The 15,305-nt window shown below is 39.7% G+C and overlaps 1 protein-coding gene across 1 annotated transcript in view; it reads left to right on the plus strand.

The window, feature by feature from the left end:
* Positions 1 to 1,160: 1,160 nt before the first annotated feature.
* The window catches only part of kcnq3 (potassium voltage-gated channel, KQT-like subfamily, member 3), a 397,673-nt gene continuing 383,528 nt past the window's right edge, over positions 1,161 to 15,305 (plus strand). Inside the window, exon 1 of the mRNA XM_072260735.1 lies at positions 1,161 to 1,474. Within this exon, the coding sequence (XP_072116836.1) occupies positions 1,161 to 1,474 (314 nt within the window). The remainder of the gene's footprint in view (positions 1,475 to 15,305) is intronic.

Here is a 15,305-nt window from a genome sequence, read left to right on the forward strand (position 1 = left end):
GTGATGCACTTCCTTCTGGAATAAGTTCTGTATCTTTGCTTCCTTCAATGCTTCTTCCAATTAGTGCTCAACATGAGGGAGTACAGAGTCATCACCCAAACAAGGCAAAAGGAAGTGATTACAACTTCTCAGAGATCCACGAAGGATCAAATACTTCATTCCCCTTACTTGTGAAATATATTTTGAAAAACTTTCAGTCACTATTATTAATGCTTCCCTTTCAATGTAGCACTTATTTAATGATATGAATGTAAATTTCACCAGGACTTATAGAAGATGAAAATTACTGATTCAGTAGCCCAGATATAACCACCGCAGTGAAATAAGAGATGGCCGATTAGGTCTCTCAATGGTCTCTTTTTGTTCTGTAGTGACGAATGATTCTAGCTGCTCTTTAATTCTATGAGGAAAAGTTGGGGTGCAGTAATAAGTGCTTTTTTCAAGAGTTGATGCCATCTCGACGGGCTGAATGGTCTCTTGCGGCGTGAGATCATAAGCCAGGAACAAGTGCATTTTAAATGACTGGCGTGTAAATTGTTAGTATTTTATCACTCTGTATGAGGAAGCACGCTGGGGTGAAATTAGACAAGAGCGTTAGGACAGGGTTGATGTGTATTACAGTCAAAAACAGACATCCCCGTTTCAAATCTTTCCTTTCATAATGTTTTTTAAAATCGAAATTAAACACGAAAAATATCGCCCTTAAAAAATATCTGTATTAAGATCTGCAAAAAGTGGTCTAGTATTTTCGAGTGATGCAGATTGTAATGCAGGTCACGTGCTGGCGTGTGGCGAGCATATCGAACTGAACCTGTTCTCTGCTTCCTTCATTTGTTAGTATTGCTTCCTTTCTGGAAAACCCTCCCAACAAATCCACATGCATGTCTCGCCACTAACACTGCAAACATTCATTTACTCTCAGCCTCTCTTCAGGGCTACATCAGATATCACAACAGGTTTAAAAAAAAAGAATCAAGCGAGGGGCGTGATGCTCACCACCCGACCCGATTAAAAGGATATACCGAGGTCTCTCCACACCCCAAAGATCCTGATGGGACCTCTTCGTTTACACTCTGTGCTCTGTTTGCAAGCCATGGCATTTGCCTTCTCCGCACATGGTGCCACCCTGCCTACAGTGAGCATTGGAGTGCCTACTGACCATGGGGCTCAAGTCCAGGAATGGTGATGGCTCTGGCTCAGGCAAGAAGCTGCGGGTGGGTTTCGCAGCTGACCCCGAACCTGGGGTGGTGGGACTGGGGCTGAGCTCCGGAGGAGACCGCGACGGCGCTCTGCTTCTGGAAGGACGGAGTAAAGAGGACAGCAGAGCTGGAGCCAAGCAAAGTCTGAGCCTGCTAACCAAACCGCTGAGCAGCCGGCCAAGCAAGAGGAAAGCAACCTACAGAAAACTGCAGAACTTTATCTACGATGCGCTGGAAAGACCCGGAGGATGGGCTCTGGTCTATCACGCCTTCGTGTAAGTACTCGATGCGATCTCCCTTCACAATTTCAGCTTGGATTTATTTAGATACACAGCGGGGCGATTTCCTTCTTGCTTTGGTGTGTAGAACTGCATTAACCGTACCTCGCTTTGTCTAACCCCAATAATGACACAGAACGGCCTTTCTGTTATTCTTAATCTATCAGGCACAAGCGGTGACAGCCGCTGTCTGCTGTTGATAATCAACATTCATGATCATTTATGTCGCTCAGTATGCTTCTGTATTTTTAAAGAGTATTAACTGCAGAAATTCTATTTTGAATCGCGATATTCTCCGTGTAATTATTTCAGGCATATTACCGTACGAGAACAGGTAAAAATTTTTAAAAAGCGTTTTCTGCTTTGTTGATGGACTCGTTGCGCGATCCTGCCCTAGAGCCACACCTACATGCGATTTAGGAAATTGCCTACCAGTATGCAAATGATGCATATTTTTAAGGAAACATTTAGGCTCAAATCATCCTTGGCGGTTACAGAATAAGTCACTGAATTGTTATACATATTCCTGAGTTGGAGTTCAAATTCCTGTCTGAAGCTGTGACGTGATTCCCTAGCGATATCAGGTTTATTCTAGACAGCAATGACTTTACCACGTTTTATTGGTACTTTAAAATCTACACCCACTCAAGAAATGATTCCCTATGGAGAAATGCTATAGGCTAATTAGTAAAAACAGTTCGCATTATTTATAAATGCCATCTTTTCAAAAACAAATCCATATTCTATTTCACTTGACAATTACTTCTCCACTTTCTGATAGCAAAGGCTGGTGGGTGCTGTGAAGAGATACCATGTCTGCTCCTTTAAACGGGCTGCACTTGGCCCAAAGTAAATTTTTCATAGCTTTACACCACCCTTCATGGTTGGAGTGCAAGAAGCATTCTGGCCCATATCTTTCTCCAATAATTATTGCAATGGAAGGATAAGTCCTTCAATTTTGTAGTTTGTTAAACCCATTGGAATACAGGAGCTTGAGCTCGTATAGTTACTGTCAAAATGTGTTCAAAAATGTTATGGACCAATAGATATTGGTGAGTGTTGTAGGAGCTCAATGTAACTTTCCTGTGTAGTCAACAGAATGATTCTACTACATATGCCAATAAATAATCAAAAATAAAGCCGCAGTGCACAAAATATTGTATTCGATATATTTATTAAATACTTAAAAGTCATGGTGCTAACAGTATGAAGTAATAATCTTATTCTGTAAATTGAGAACAAGTTAGTGAAGATACCATGACTACAAGCTGGAAATGGAGTTCATGGGCTGTCACTTTTTACAGTCCTTAGCTCACCTGGAATATGAACATTTGCACATCTTGTAATACATCTTTGCATAGAATTGAACAGACACATCTTTGCTGTATTAATCCCAGGAGCAGAGGTGACTTCTTCTGTTCTTTTAAGAGAAAGTACTCTTCCATACTATATGTGTCAGACCATACAGCATAATTTCAGTGTCCTTACAGCTAACAAATTTGCATTGGTATATAAATGGAGTAGATTTCAATTGACTATGGAGCCATAAACCAGTGCTGAAGGTACCATAGCCTCTCAGTAGATTTTCTAATTGGCTCCTCTACTTGTCTAAACTGACATACAGTATTTGATTCACAGCTACTTTAGTTTTAGCTTTAACTGTTCTCCTTCCTATTTTGTGTTATTGCATATTATTTTGGAATTTTTCTATATTACTCTCAAATTATGGCAACCTAGCAGTTAATTCCAATCCATAGTATAAATAAAATACAGCATGAATAACTTTGCCAAATTTCCTACAGTCTGACAGGAGCTTTCTCTCTTGCTGATAATTATCCATCAAATCTCTTGATTTGCCTGAATTTTCAGGATTTGGTTATACATTTTTTTTATGGAACTTTATCAAAACTAATTTTAAAATAATTGCATAGTGTAGAATCAGATTTTTCAATTCTTCCAGAAACAAATACTCTAATATATAGCTGTTTTTTGAAGTTGACTTATTCTTAATACATTTCTTAGGCTATTCCTTTCCAAGAGATTCTCCCGTCCACACCTTCGGTTTAATTTAATTTATGCTCTTAGTCTTCTAGTAGAGATCAAATTAATTTTTCCTTTTTAATTATATGTTAAGGTTGACCAATATTGTTGCCTTTGGACCGCAAAGTCTAATCGTTGTGGGTAAAAAAAAAACCTGAGGTGATAGAGGTATTTTTGGGTGTGTTGATGCTTCCCCAAATATATTAATTATATGTAAATAAGTTTGAAGTAAATTAGCTTGCATTCAATTCTGGGGGAGCACACCCAAAATTTCTAATATGATGTTAACATATTTACTACATATTCTATAAGACCTTTTAGCAGCTTGCTTTTTTTCCAGTCTCCTTTATTTCGCTCAGTACAAAATCAAAGCACTAGAGTATTAGTATTATGTCCAAGTTCTTTTAATACCTAAAGGAAATATTTTTGTGGTGGATAATAATTTTCATTTTAATGGCACCTCCACACATTCTCCAGCCTTCCACATTGCACAATTATTGAACTTAATCTCTTCATCTATTTTCACCTACAAAGATATTTTTCATTTTCCTCTTTAAGCTGTACTTGTATATTCATGTATACTTTCAAAGATTCTTCACTATTATTTGAATGCTATAACATCATATGGTCTTGTGGTATTTGGCCTATTATAGTACTGTATAGGGAAATTCAATACAGATTTAAAAACTTCCTTTTAGAGTCTGCAGCATGGAATAGGCTTTTCAGCCCAACTCATCAATGTTGACTGTGTTGCCCAGCAGGCAAGTCTTATTTGCCCATAGACCTCTAAAACACTCCTGTTCATGAACTTATCTAGATGCCTCTTATTGATGTTAATGTGTCCAGCTCAACTACTGTTTCCTGCAGCTCATTCCAAAAATGCACCTCCTTTTGTGTGAAGAAGCTGACCCCGATGCCCCCTTAAATCTCTCACCTTTGACCTTAAACCTATGTCTGCTTCTTTTAAGCACCCCTCCCTGGGAAAAATGATAATGTGCTTTCACCCTGTCCATACAGCTCATGATCTTGCAGACATCTATTGATCTCCTCTCAAACTCCTACATTCCAAGGAATAAAGTCCTAATCTACACAATTTCTGCTGTAGTTCAGGTCCCCAATTCCAGGCAACGTTCTGGTAGATTTGCACTCTTGCTAGTTCAATAAGATTTTTCCTATAACAGGACAAAAAATATACACTCCAATGTGGCCTCATCTGCATTTCATAACTGCAATGTTACTTCCCAACTCCTATACATAATGGCCTGATCAATGAAGTCTAGCATCCCAAATGTAACTTTCACCACCCTATCTACCTGTGATATCACTTCAGTGAACTGTACACATGCACTCCAAGGTTATGCTCTTCCATAGCCCTATCGTTCACTGTATAAATCCTAGCCTAGTTTAATCTCCCAGAACACAATACTTAATATTTATCTGGATTGAAAACAATCTTCCAATCCTTAACCCGTATACTTAACTGATCATGATCCCCTGTAATTTTTCTTTAGTTTCTGCACTATCTACATCACCTGTTTTAGTCTCATCCACACACTTACTAACCATGTCCTGTATATTCACATTTAAATTATCTTTATAAATTACAAACAACAGAGGTCCCAGCACTGACCCTTGTGACACACTACTGAACACTGGCCCCAGAATGAGAAAGAAACATTGACTATCACCCTCTACTTCCTACTACTCAGCCAATTATGAACCTATTCAGCTATCTCCATCTGGATCCTATGCAGTCTAAACCTCCGGACTAGAATACATTGTGGGAACATGCCAAAGTCCTTGCTAAGATCCATATAGACAACATCCACTGCCCTTCTCTTATGTACCTTCTTGGTTACCTCCTTGGAGTACTCCAAGAGATTTATTGGACATGACTTCCCATGCACGAAGCTGTGCTGTCTCAGATTAGACCATCTTTCTCTAAATGTCTCAAATCAGACCATCTCTCTCTCAATCTCCCTCAGAAACCCCTGCAATAATTTATCCACCATTGCTGTCAGACTCACTGGTGTGTAGTTTCCTGGCTTTTTACCTACCTACCTAAACAATGATATCACTTTAGCCACTCTCCAGTCCTCCAGAGCCTCAACTGTGGCCAAGGATGAAGCAAGTATCCCACAGTTTCCCTTGTTTCCCACATGGTTCGAGAATGCACCAGATCAGGCCCCAGTGATTTATCCACCTTAATGAACTTTATGGACTCTAATCCATCCTCCCGGCTAATTCTTATGTTGCTCAAGACAACATCTCTCATTTCACAAACAAGAGAAAATCTACAGATGCTGGAAATCCAAGCAAGATACACAAAATGCTGGAGGAACTCAGCAGGGCAGGCAGCATCTATGGAAAAAAAAGTACTGTCGACGTTTCGGGCTGAAACCCTCCAACAGGATTGGAGAAACAAAGCTGAGGCAAAGCTCATTTCCCCTATTTTCTCAGCTTTTGTTGTTTTCTCCAAGTAAAAACTCAGCAGATATGATCATTAAAAATCTCACTCATTTCCTTTGGTTCCAGACACAAGTGGCTATGCTGACCGTTAAGGGGTCCCATTCTCTTCCTTGCACCCTTTTACTCCTGATATATTGTGCCTAAAGAATCTCTTGAGATTTTGCCTCACCTTGCTTGCTAGATCCCCCTCATATCCTCTCTTTGCCCTCCTAGCTTCTCTGTTAAGTACACTCCTACACTTCTTGTAGCTATTGAGAGATTCACTATTTCCAAATTGCTTATGCACAATAGAAACATAGAAAATGGGTGCAGGAGTAGGTCATTCGGCCCTTCGAGCCTGCACCGCAATTCAGTATGATCATGGCTGATCATCCAACTCAGAACAATGTATGCCTCCTTCTTTTTCTTAATCAGAACTTCACTAGCCAATCAATATTCCCTGCTAGCCTTGTTCTTCATCCTAACAGGAACGTGCAGGCAAGGAACTCTTAATGGTATACTTTTAAGGGTTTCCCACTTGGCTCCTTTCCTCGCAAACAATCTTGCCTAATCAACCACAGCAAGATCATGCTGAATGGCTCCAAAATTTGCTCTGCCCCAGTTCAGGGCCTTGCTTTCTCATTGCCTTAGAAAATACGAGTTGATCGTAAGCAAAAAAAAACATTGCTGTGCTTATCATATATTTCGTGTTTGAATATTGTTGAATATAATAAATAGCTTCAATAGTGCCTTACACTTCTACATACAGTGGGAATAATATTACATGCCCCATCACTGAACTGTTCCCATGAACTATGGACTCACTTTCAAGGACTCTTCATTTCACATTCTCGATATTTATTTAATATTATTTTCTCTTTTACATTTGAAGTTTGTTGTATTTTGCACATTGATTGTTTGTCCACTCTGTAGGGTGCGGTCTTTCATTGTTTCTATTATGGTTCTTGGATTTACTGAGTATGCCCGCAAGAAAATTAATTCAGTATTATATGTGGTGACATCTAAATACCTTGAATATACATTTACTTTGAACTTTGAGCTTATTTATCTATCCATCTATCATTATTTCTTTCTTTTTGTATTTCCGTACACTGTTGTCTATTGCACACTGGTTGAACGCCCCAATTGGTGTGGTCTTCCATTGATTTTACTACGGTTATTATTCTATTATGGACTTATTGGATTGTCCACAAGAAAATGAATCTCTGAGGTATATGGTGACATATATGTACTTCAATAATAAATTTACTGTGAATTTTAATAGGAGAAGCAACTAGAAAGTATTGCTGTATCTCAAAGAAACTGATACCTTTTTGATTCCATCATCCCTAGCAATGGAGTTAATTCCCTTATCTTGTTCGTCTATACTGTGGCATGGAGGAACGTTGATAATACTCCAACCCTGGAGGCTTTATTCTTTATTGTGTAGTTAATTACTGAAATTTCATTTGCAGAACCACAATATTAGTCTTTCTTTTGGGATGGTTCCATTGCTGTCTGTTCTATTGCACTCTCTGAGTTTGTACATTATTTGTGATAACCCCAGTCTGGATGCATGAATGGCAGTGTTTCCTCTGACATCCTTGCTTGTTTTCTTCAGAAACATCAGTCTATTCTCTTCCTGAGGAATCAATTATTGTTACTCGATGTCTGCAGTTTACATCACTTTAGTGAATGCTCCCTTCACACTTCTATAATCTTTTGCTGATGTTGTTACGCCACCAGTCTTTTCAGCGTTTTTAATTCTGCTCCATTCAGTGCTCATATCAAATCTGATATACTGTAAATTTAATTTTTAACATTATTCTAATTTCTTTTCCATTAAGAAAATTGCTTTGGAAAGTCATTGAATTGAGAGTATTTTTGGGAACCAGATCCAGCAGCTTTGTATATTACTCAATGACATTGTACAGTTTAAGTGATGTATTTAGTTACAGCTTGTTAAAAGATAAGTTGGATTAATTTTTTTCTAAATTTCATGTTTGAGAACACAAAACAGTGTGGCACAGTGTAGGTCCTTTGCAAGAGAAATCTAACATAGCCTATAACCCTCTATTCTTCTTAGATCTATGTGCCTATCTTGGAGTATTTATTGTATCCGCCTCTGCCATCACCCCTGGCAGTGCATCCCAGTCACCCACCACTCTGTGGTTTTAAGAAAAACTTGCCTCTGACTTATCCCCTAAAAATTCCTTCACTCACCTTAAACAGATGCCCTCTGTTATTGGCCATTACTGCCCTTGGAAAAAGATACTGGCTATCAACTCTATCTACGCTTTTGATAATTTTATACACTGCTCTCAAGTTGCCTCTGTTACTCCAAAGAGAAAAGCCCTAGCTTGCTCAACTTGCTCTCCAATCCAGGCAGCATCCTGGTAAAGTTCCACTGCACCCTCTCTAAAACTTCCACATCTTTCTTATAATGAGGTAACCAAAACTGAACACAATACTCCCAAGTATGGTCTGCCCAGAGTTTTATAAAGCTGCAACAATCTAGATGAGCCTTCCATGAGGAACCTTTTCAAACACCTTAGTAAACTTCATGTACACCTGAACCTTGATACCTCCCTCTGCAACTAGATCCTCAACTTCCTAACCGAAAGACCACAATCTGTGCGGATTGGAAATAACATCTCCACCTCGCTGACAATCAACACTGTACACCTCAGGAATGTGTGCTTAGCCTACAACTCCACTCCCTCTGTACCTGTGACTGTGTGGCTAGGCACAGCTCAAATGCCATCTTTAAATCTGCTGATGATACAACTATTGTTTGCAGAATTTCAGATGGTGAAAGGGCGTACAGGAACGAAGTGAAAAGAGTGAGCAACTTCAAGTTCCTAGGTGTCAATATCTCTGAGGATCTGTCCTGGACCCAACATGTCAATGCAGCTACAAAGAAGGCACAACAGTGGCTATATTTCATTAGGAGCTTGAGGAGAATTGGTATGTTACCAAAGACACTTGCAAATTTCTATAGATGTACCATGGAGAGCATTCTAACTGGCTGCATTACCATCTGGTATGATGGTGGGGGACTACTGCACAGGATTGAAATAAGCTGCAGAGAGTTGTAAACTTAATCAGATCCACCATGGGTACTAGCCGTCATAGTAACCAGGACATCTTCAAGGAGCAATGCATCAAAAAGGTAGCATCTATGATTAAGGACCCCCATCACCCAGTTCATGTCTTTTTCTCTTCGCTATAATCAGGAAGGAGGTACAGAAGTCTGAAAGCACACACTCAATGATTCAGGAACAGCTTCTTCCCTTCTGCCATCTGATTTCTGAATGGACCTTGAACCCATGAACACTACCTCAATAATTCTTTTTATTTGTAAAGAAATGGCTTTTGTGAAAAAAAACTGAAGGTTCATCTCAGCTACTAAGGAAGTACAGAGGTATGTCCATAGCCAAAGCCCTGGAAACTGCCAAGCAACGGTTAACAGCTCTGGCTGCCAGCCTGCAGAGATACACTAACAGCGCAGAGGCCAAGTGAATAAATGCACTCTTCTCCAAAGAACCAAGAAAACTATTTGCACAGTTCCAGAGCAACAAAATGCTGATATCGGAACCAACTAAAACAGCAACTGAGGAGTACTGCAAGAGTATATGGAAGAAAGAAGTGTCACATAACACCAGGGCCTAATGGCTGAAAGACCTACAAACAAGCCTCTGCAACCTCCCAGAGGAAGAACCAGTCACCATCACAGCAGTAGATGCTCAGCAACAGGAAGCAAGTATGAAGAACTGCACATTGCCAGGGCTTGACATAATCCATGCCTATTGGCTGAAGAAACTAACAGTATTACATACACCACTGGCAGATTCAATGCTTGAATCAGGCTTCCACCCTGTCTGGCTAACTCAAGGAAGGACAGTACTCATAATGAATGGTCCTCACAAAGGAGCAACACCATCAAACTACTGGCCTATAACCTGCCTGTCAAAAACATGGAAGCTCCTATCAAGCATCATGGCCACCAAGCTGAAGGAACATGTGAGTAAATTCCTGAGCCCTGCTCAGAGGGGGATTGGTAATGGAACGAGAGTCTCCAAGCACCAACTACAGGTAGACAAAGCAGTCATGCGAGACTCCAAGACCAGGCGAACCAACCTAAGCACAGGTGGGATCGACTACCAGCAAACATATGACTCAATGCTCCACACATGGATCCTGGAATACCTGTCTCTGTGCAACGTCAACAAGATACTAATGAAGAACATCAAGAATTCAGTGGGCCATTGGAAGACAATGCTAGAGGTTACCTCAAAGTCAATAACACAAGTGACCATCCGATGTGGAATATACCAGGGTGATGCACTATTCTCACTGCTGTTCTGCATAGGTTTGACCCCCCCCCCCCCCCCCAGCCAGGTCATCTCAAAGAGTGGATATGGGTACATGCTCAAGAGTGAAGTGACCATCAGCCATCTCCTGTGCATGGATGACATCAAGCTGTATGCCACAAATGAAAGAGACATTGACTCACTAATCCACCTGACAAGGATGTACAGCAGAGACATTGGGATGTCATTTGGACTGGATAAATGCAGCTGGATGGTAATGAAAGGAGTCAAACTTATCAAGGCTGAAGGAGTTGAGTTACCTGAAGGCCATATACCAGATGTACAGGACAGCTATAAATACTTGGGTATCCTGCAGGCGCACGAAAGCCACAATGAGGACGTGAGAAAGGCTGCAACATCCAAGGTCCACCAACAAGTGAGACAGATCCTAAAAAGCCCAAGTATTTCCATCAGTGACCTAAGACTCACTTGTCTAAATTCCTAGAATTATCCCTAATACCTTTCTTGAATAACAGTGACAATTACCATCCTCCAATGCTCTGGTAGCATAGCAATGATCAGGTAGAATACAAGGGTTGTCATCAGTGTCTAGCAAATTATTCCCTTGCTTCCTATAGTAACCTGGTGTACATCCAGTCTGGCTCCTGTCCATCAATCCTAACGTTTGATACACATAAGAAACTAGAAGCAACTGGCGCCTCAATCCTGCCATACAAAATAAAATGATGTGTTTGATCAGTTCCGGATCTCAGCTCCTCTTCTGTACTGTTTCCTCAAAATTTATCTAGTTTATCTACTTGTATGGCCAGATTTGGGAACAGCTTCTTTCCAACTGTGATAAGACTGCTGAACGGATCCTGACCCGGATCTGGGCCATACCCTCCAAATATCTGGACCTGCCTCTTGGTTTTTTTGCACTACCTTACTTCCCATTTTTCTATTTTCTACTTATGATTTAGAATTTAAATTTTTAATATTTACTAATTTTTACTATTTTTAATATTTAATATTTGTAATCCAGGGAGTGGGAAGCGCAGAATCAAATATCACTGTGATGATTGTACGTTCTAGTATCAATTGTTTGGCGACTATAAAGTATAAAGTATAAAGTTTTAAGTATCTCCAATATTCTCATCACCATAACGCTCCGGGTTAGAAAAGTGCAGAGATTCACCACTGTGTGAGGAGAGATCCTAATGCACCTCAGCTTTAAGTAACAGTTCCTGATTTTGTGATTGTATTTCTTCCACATTGGAGATTATTGCACTTGTGGAACTACCTTAACATCTACTCTGCCATGTCCCTTAGAAGTTTTACCTTACAATAAGATCACCTCTCATTCTAAGCACCACAGATTACAGATCCAACTTCTTTCACTGTACTTGATAGGGCAACTCCCTCATCTAAGGAATTAGCCTTGGATTGCCCACATTGCCAATATGTTCTCAAATAAGGAAACTGAAACTGCATGGCATTTCGTGCAAGATCTCACCAATATCCCACACGTGTGATAATACCTTCCCATTTCTAAACTGCAACTTTTGAAATAAAGGACGTTATTTGCTTTCTAAATGACCTGCCTGTCAGTATTTTGTGATTCATGTACAAGGACGTCTAGATCCCTCTGTACTTCAATAATTTGCCGTCTCTCTCCATTCAGGTAATGGTCTGCATTTTTATTTGTCCTGTCAAAGTGCATAATGTCACATTTTTGCACATTAAACCCATTTGGCAGGATTTTACCCACTCATTCAACCTATTGATACCCTCTTGCAGGGTCCAAATTGCAGCATGCTCTCACATCTATTTTTGTGCCATTAGGGACCTTGGTGACTTAAACTCCATTCCTGCCTCCAATATACTAATATATAATATTAATTTATGTTATTAATAGCTTGTGATTAATAAGAACCTTGACTTTACTAGTTACATACTTCCAGTCCAAAGAAAATAATTTATTCTGACTCTCTGCCTTATTTGCAATAACCCATCTTCAATGGATGCTAACATTCTCCTTGCAATACTGAGTTTTTGTCTTTTGTATATCATCTTCTAGAAATCTAAATATATTACATGCACAGGGTCCCCTCTATCAAATTTGCTTGTTATATTCTTTAAAAACGCTTGCAAATTTGTCAAATATAATTTATCTTTGGTTTGTTTACATTCATCATCATCATTGTGTGCCGCGTTATATGACATGGACGATCGTGGTCTCATGACCATGATTGTTCTTGGCAAATTTTTCTACAGAAGTCGTTTGCCATTGCCTTCTTCTAGGCAGTGTCTTTACAAGATGGGTGACCCCACCCATTATCAGTACTCATTAGAGGTTGCCTGCTTGGCGTCAGTGGTCGCAGTACCAGGACGTGATATGCACCAACTGCTCATATGACCATCCACCACCTGCTCCCAAGGCTTCATGTAACTCTGATCAGTGGGCTAAGCAGGTGCTACACCTAGCCCAAGGGTGACCAGAAATCTAGCAGAGGGAAGGAGTGCCTTATACCTCCTTTGGTAGAGACATATCTCCATATTGTCACCCATTGTTTACATCAAAATTTTCCAATTGACAAGACATTTCTTTCTGGGTTATAGACTTCACGTCTTGCCAGCTGCAGATGTTAATTTAAAAAGATTAAAGTTACCCACTATTTGGCTTTTTCCTTTCTTCAACAGTTGATTCTCATTTGCAGTTTTCCACTCTGCTTGTACCTTCTCCAAGCTCAGTGAATTTTGAAAATCTTTACCAAATTACTCCACTACCTCTGCAGCCTTTTAAAGTTCTGTGTGTAGTCTGCTGGGTCGTGTTGATTTCCCTGCTTTTAGTTCCATTAGTTTTCCTTACTGATAACAGTAGTTACAAAGTGCTTCCAAGCAATTTGAAACTATCCCAAATGCTATCTCTGTTGTACTTAACATGCACACAATGCTGGAGGAGCTCAGCAGGTCAGGCAGCATCTATGAAGATGAATAAACAGTCAACGTTTTAGGCTGAGACCCTTCTTCAGGACAGTAGCAGTCCTGGGGAATCTGGAGTACATGAATTCTCTTCCACCATGTATTTGTCTGCCAAGTATTTTTGTCTTCAAGAGATGATGGGATAGAAATTCTTCAGATGCAAAAGTGGTACAGGGATCTAATTAGATTTGAACAAGGCCTGAGCATTCAATGTACTAAGACAGAAAATATCCAAAATTCCATGACGGTGAGAGGCAGTAATTTCAGATCCTGACACACATTCACATGCAAACTGTGTTCAAGGCCTCTTTCCTCCCTCTGTGTAATGGGTCAACGAGATAGAAACTGGGAGAGCAGTCAAAGGGACTCATGGGGGAAGGAGGGTGGTAGATGAGGAGAGCTTGGGGATATAGGCAGATAAGAACCAGAGGGCAGAATCTTTCTAAGGGTAGATTGGTCATGTTGAGGATTGTTGCCTAGTTCAGGTGACCTACATTGGCATTTTGGTGCAGGGAAGATGATCTAAATGGTGAGGAGATCTGAGTGGGTTTGGATGGAGAACGTTAGAATGTGTGGGGAGGCTATCAGAAGGGATAACAATGAATTCAAGATGAGTTTGGGGAATAAATCAAGAGGTCATGGAGAGCATTGGATGGTGTGGAGGGGGAGATAAAAGGGGTGTGACATGAAAACATGGGTGGGTGAGCAGGGAATTCTGTCAAGGAGGAGTCTGGGAGTGAAAATTGATCATAGGGGGAGTGAGTCAATTCCTTGGGATGTTAATTGAAATCAAGAACTTGCCTTAAGAAAGAACAATGCATTTGTGTGAATCACTTGTGTTAATCTGGAGCAGAACAGAAAGAACAGGGTGAAAACAAGAAGTCAATGGAATGGGAAAAGTTGATACATGAAAAATAGTTGCAGGTAAATCAAAAGAAACCTTAAAATTTTTTACTCAACACTATAATTCTATTCTAATTCCAGAGGATAGTAGGGTCTATTAAAGATGAAAATACAGAGATGGAAGATGTATGAAGTTCTGATGATAGTTTATGTCTGTCATCATGCAAGAGGGGAGTGATGGGCATTGACACTGAGGAGGAAGGAATACTTAAATATGAGGAACAAGGACAAAGGGATGGAAAAATTACATATTAAGGCATTGATATCTTTAAAAATAGGTAAAAGACCAAAATAAAACAAATATTCTTAAAAGAAGCAAGGGAGGAAACGCCTCTGAATCTATGATTTTTGAATTATTTTTAAATCTAAGTGAGCTTCTGAAGCACTAGAAGTATACTGATGTTACCATTGTTTAAAAAGGGGGAAAAGGGATAGACCAAATAACTACAGGCCAATTGGACTGATACTGAAATTTGGCAAATCCTTGAAAATAAAATCAGAAGGACTACATAAATCAGTAGTTAATTAAGGATGGATTTTTTATAGGAAGGCCAGATTAGATGAGATTAATTGGGCTCTTTGAGGCGATGCAAGCATTGAGAAATGTGGGGTGAACATTTGGCATCACATCCATGGAGTCAAAGAGCTGTACAACACAGAAATAGGCCATTTGGCCCAACTTATCCATGTCAACTGTGAAATGTAATCCTATAGGCCCACGTTAGGCCTACATCTCTCCAGTCCTTTCCTAACCAACTACATGGATCTGAGAAATGTCTGATAAAGTTCTCCATGGCAGATTGATGGAGGTAGTAAACATATAAGAGGATAAACAACAAATTGCATTAAAAATTAGCCCAGTGGCAGAAAAACATAAAAACATAGAAATTATTAATTGTGAAATTTTGGTTTGCTGGGAAGTTTTGTGTATTGGGGTTTACAGGACTCAGTATTAGGCATCATGGTTGCATGTTATTTATTAATTTAATCTTTACTGGAGGTCCACAAGCTTACTGTTGACATAAAAATTAGTAATATGCATGAGATGAAAAGGAAGTTGCAGGATACAGAAAGTTATCAATTAACTTTAAGTCTAATGATTGGCATTATTATACTTACAACTTAAACTTAGGCTAAACTTA

Source organism: Mobula birostris, chromosome 1 (genome assembly GCF_030028105.1).
Source record: "Mobula birostris isolate sMobBir1 chromosome 1, sMobBir1.hap1, whole genome shotgun sequence".
NCBI classification, from domain to species: domain Eukaryota; kingdom Metazoa; phylum Chordata; class Chondrichthyes; order Myliobatiformes; family Myliobatidae; genus Mobula; species Mobula birostris.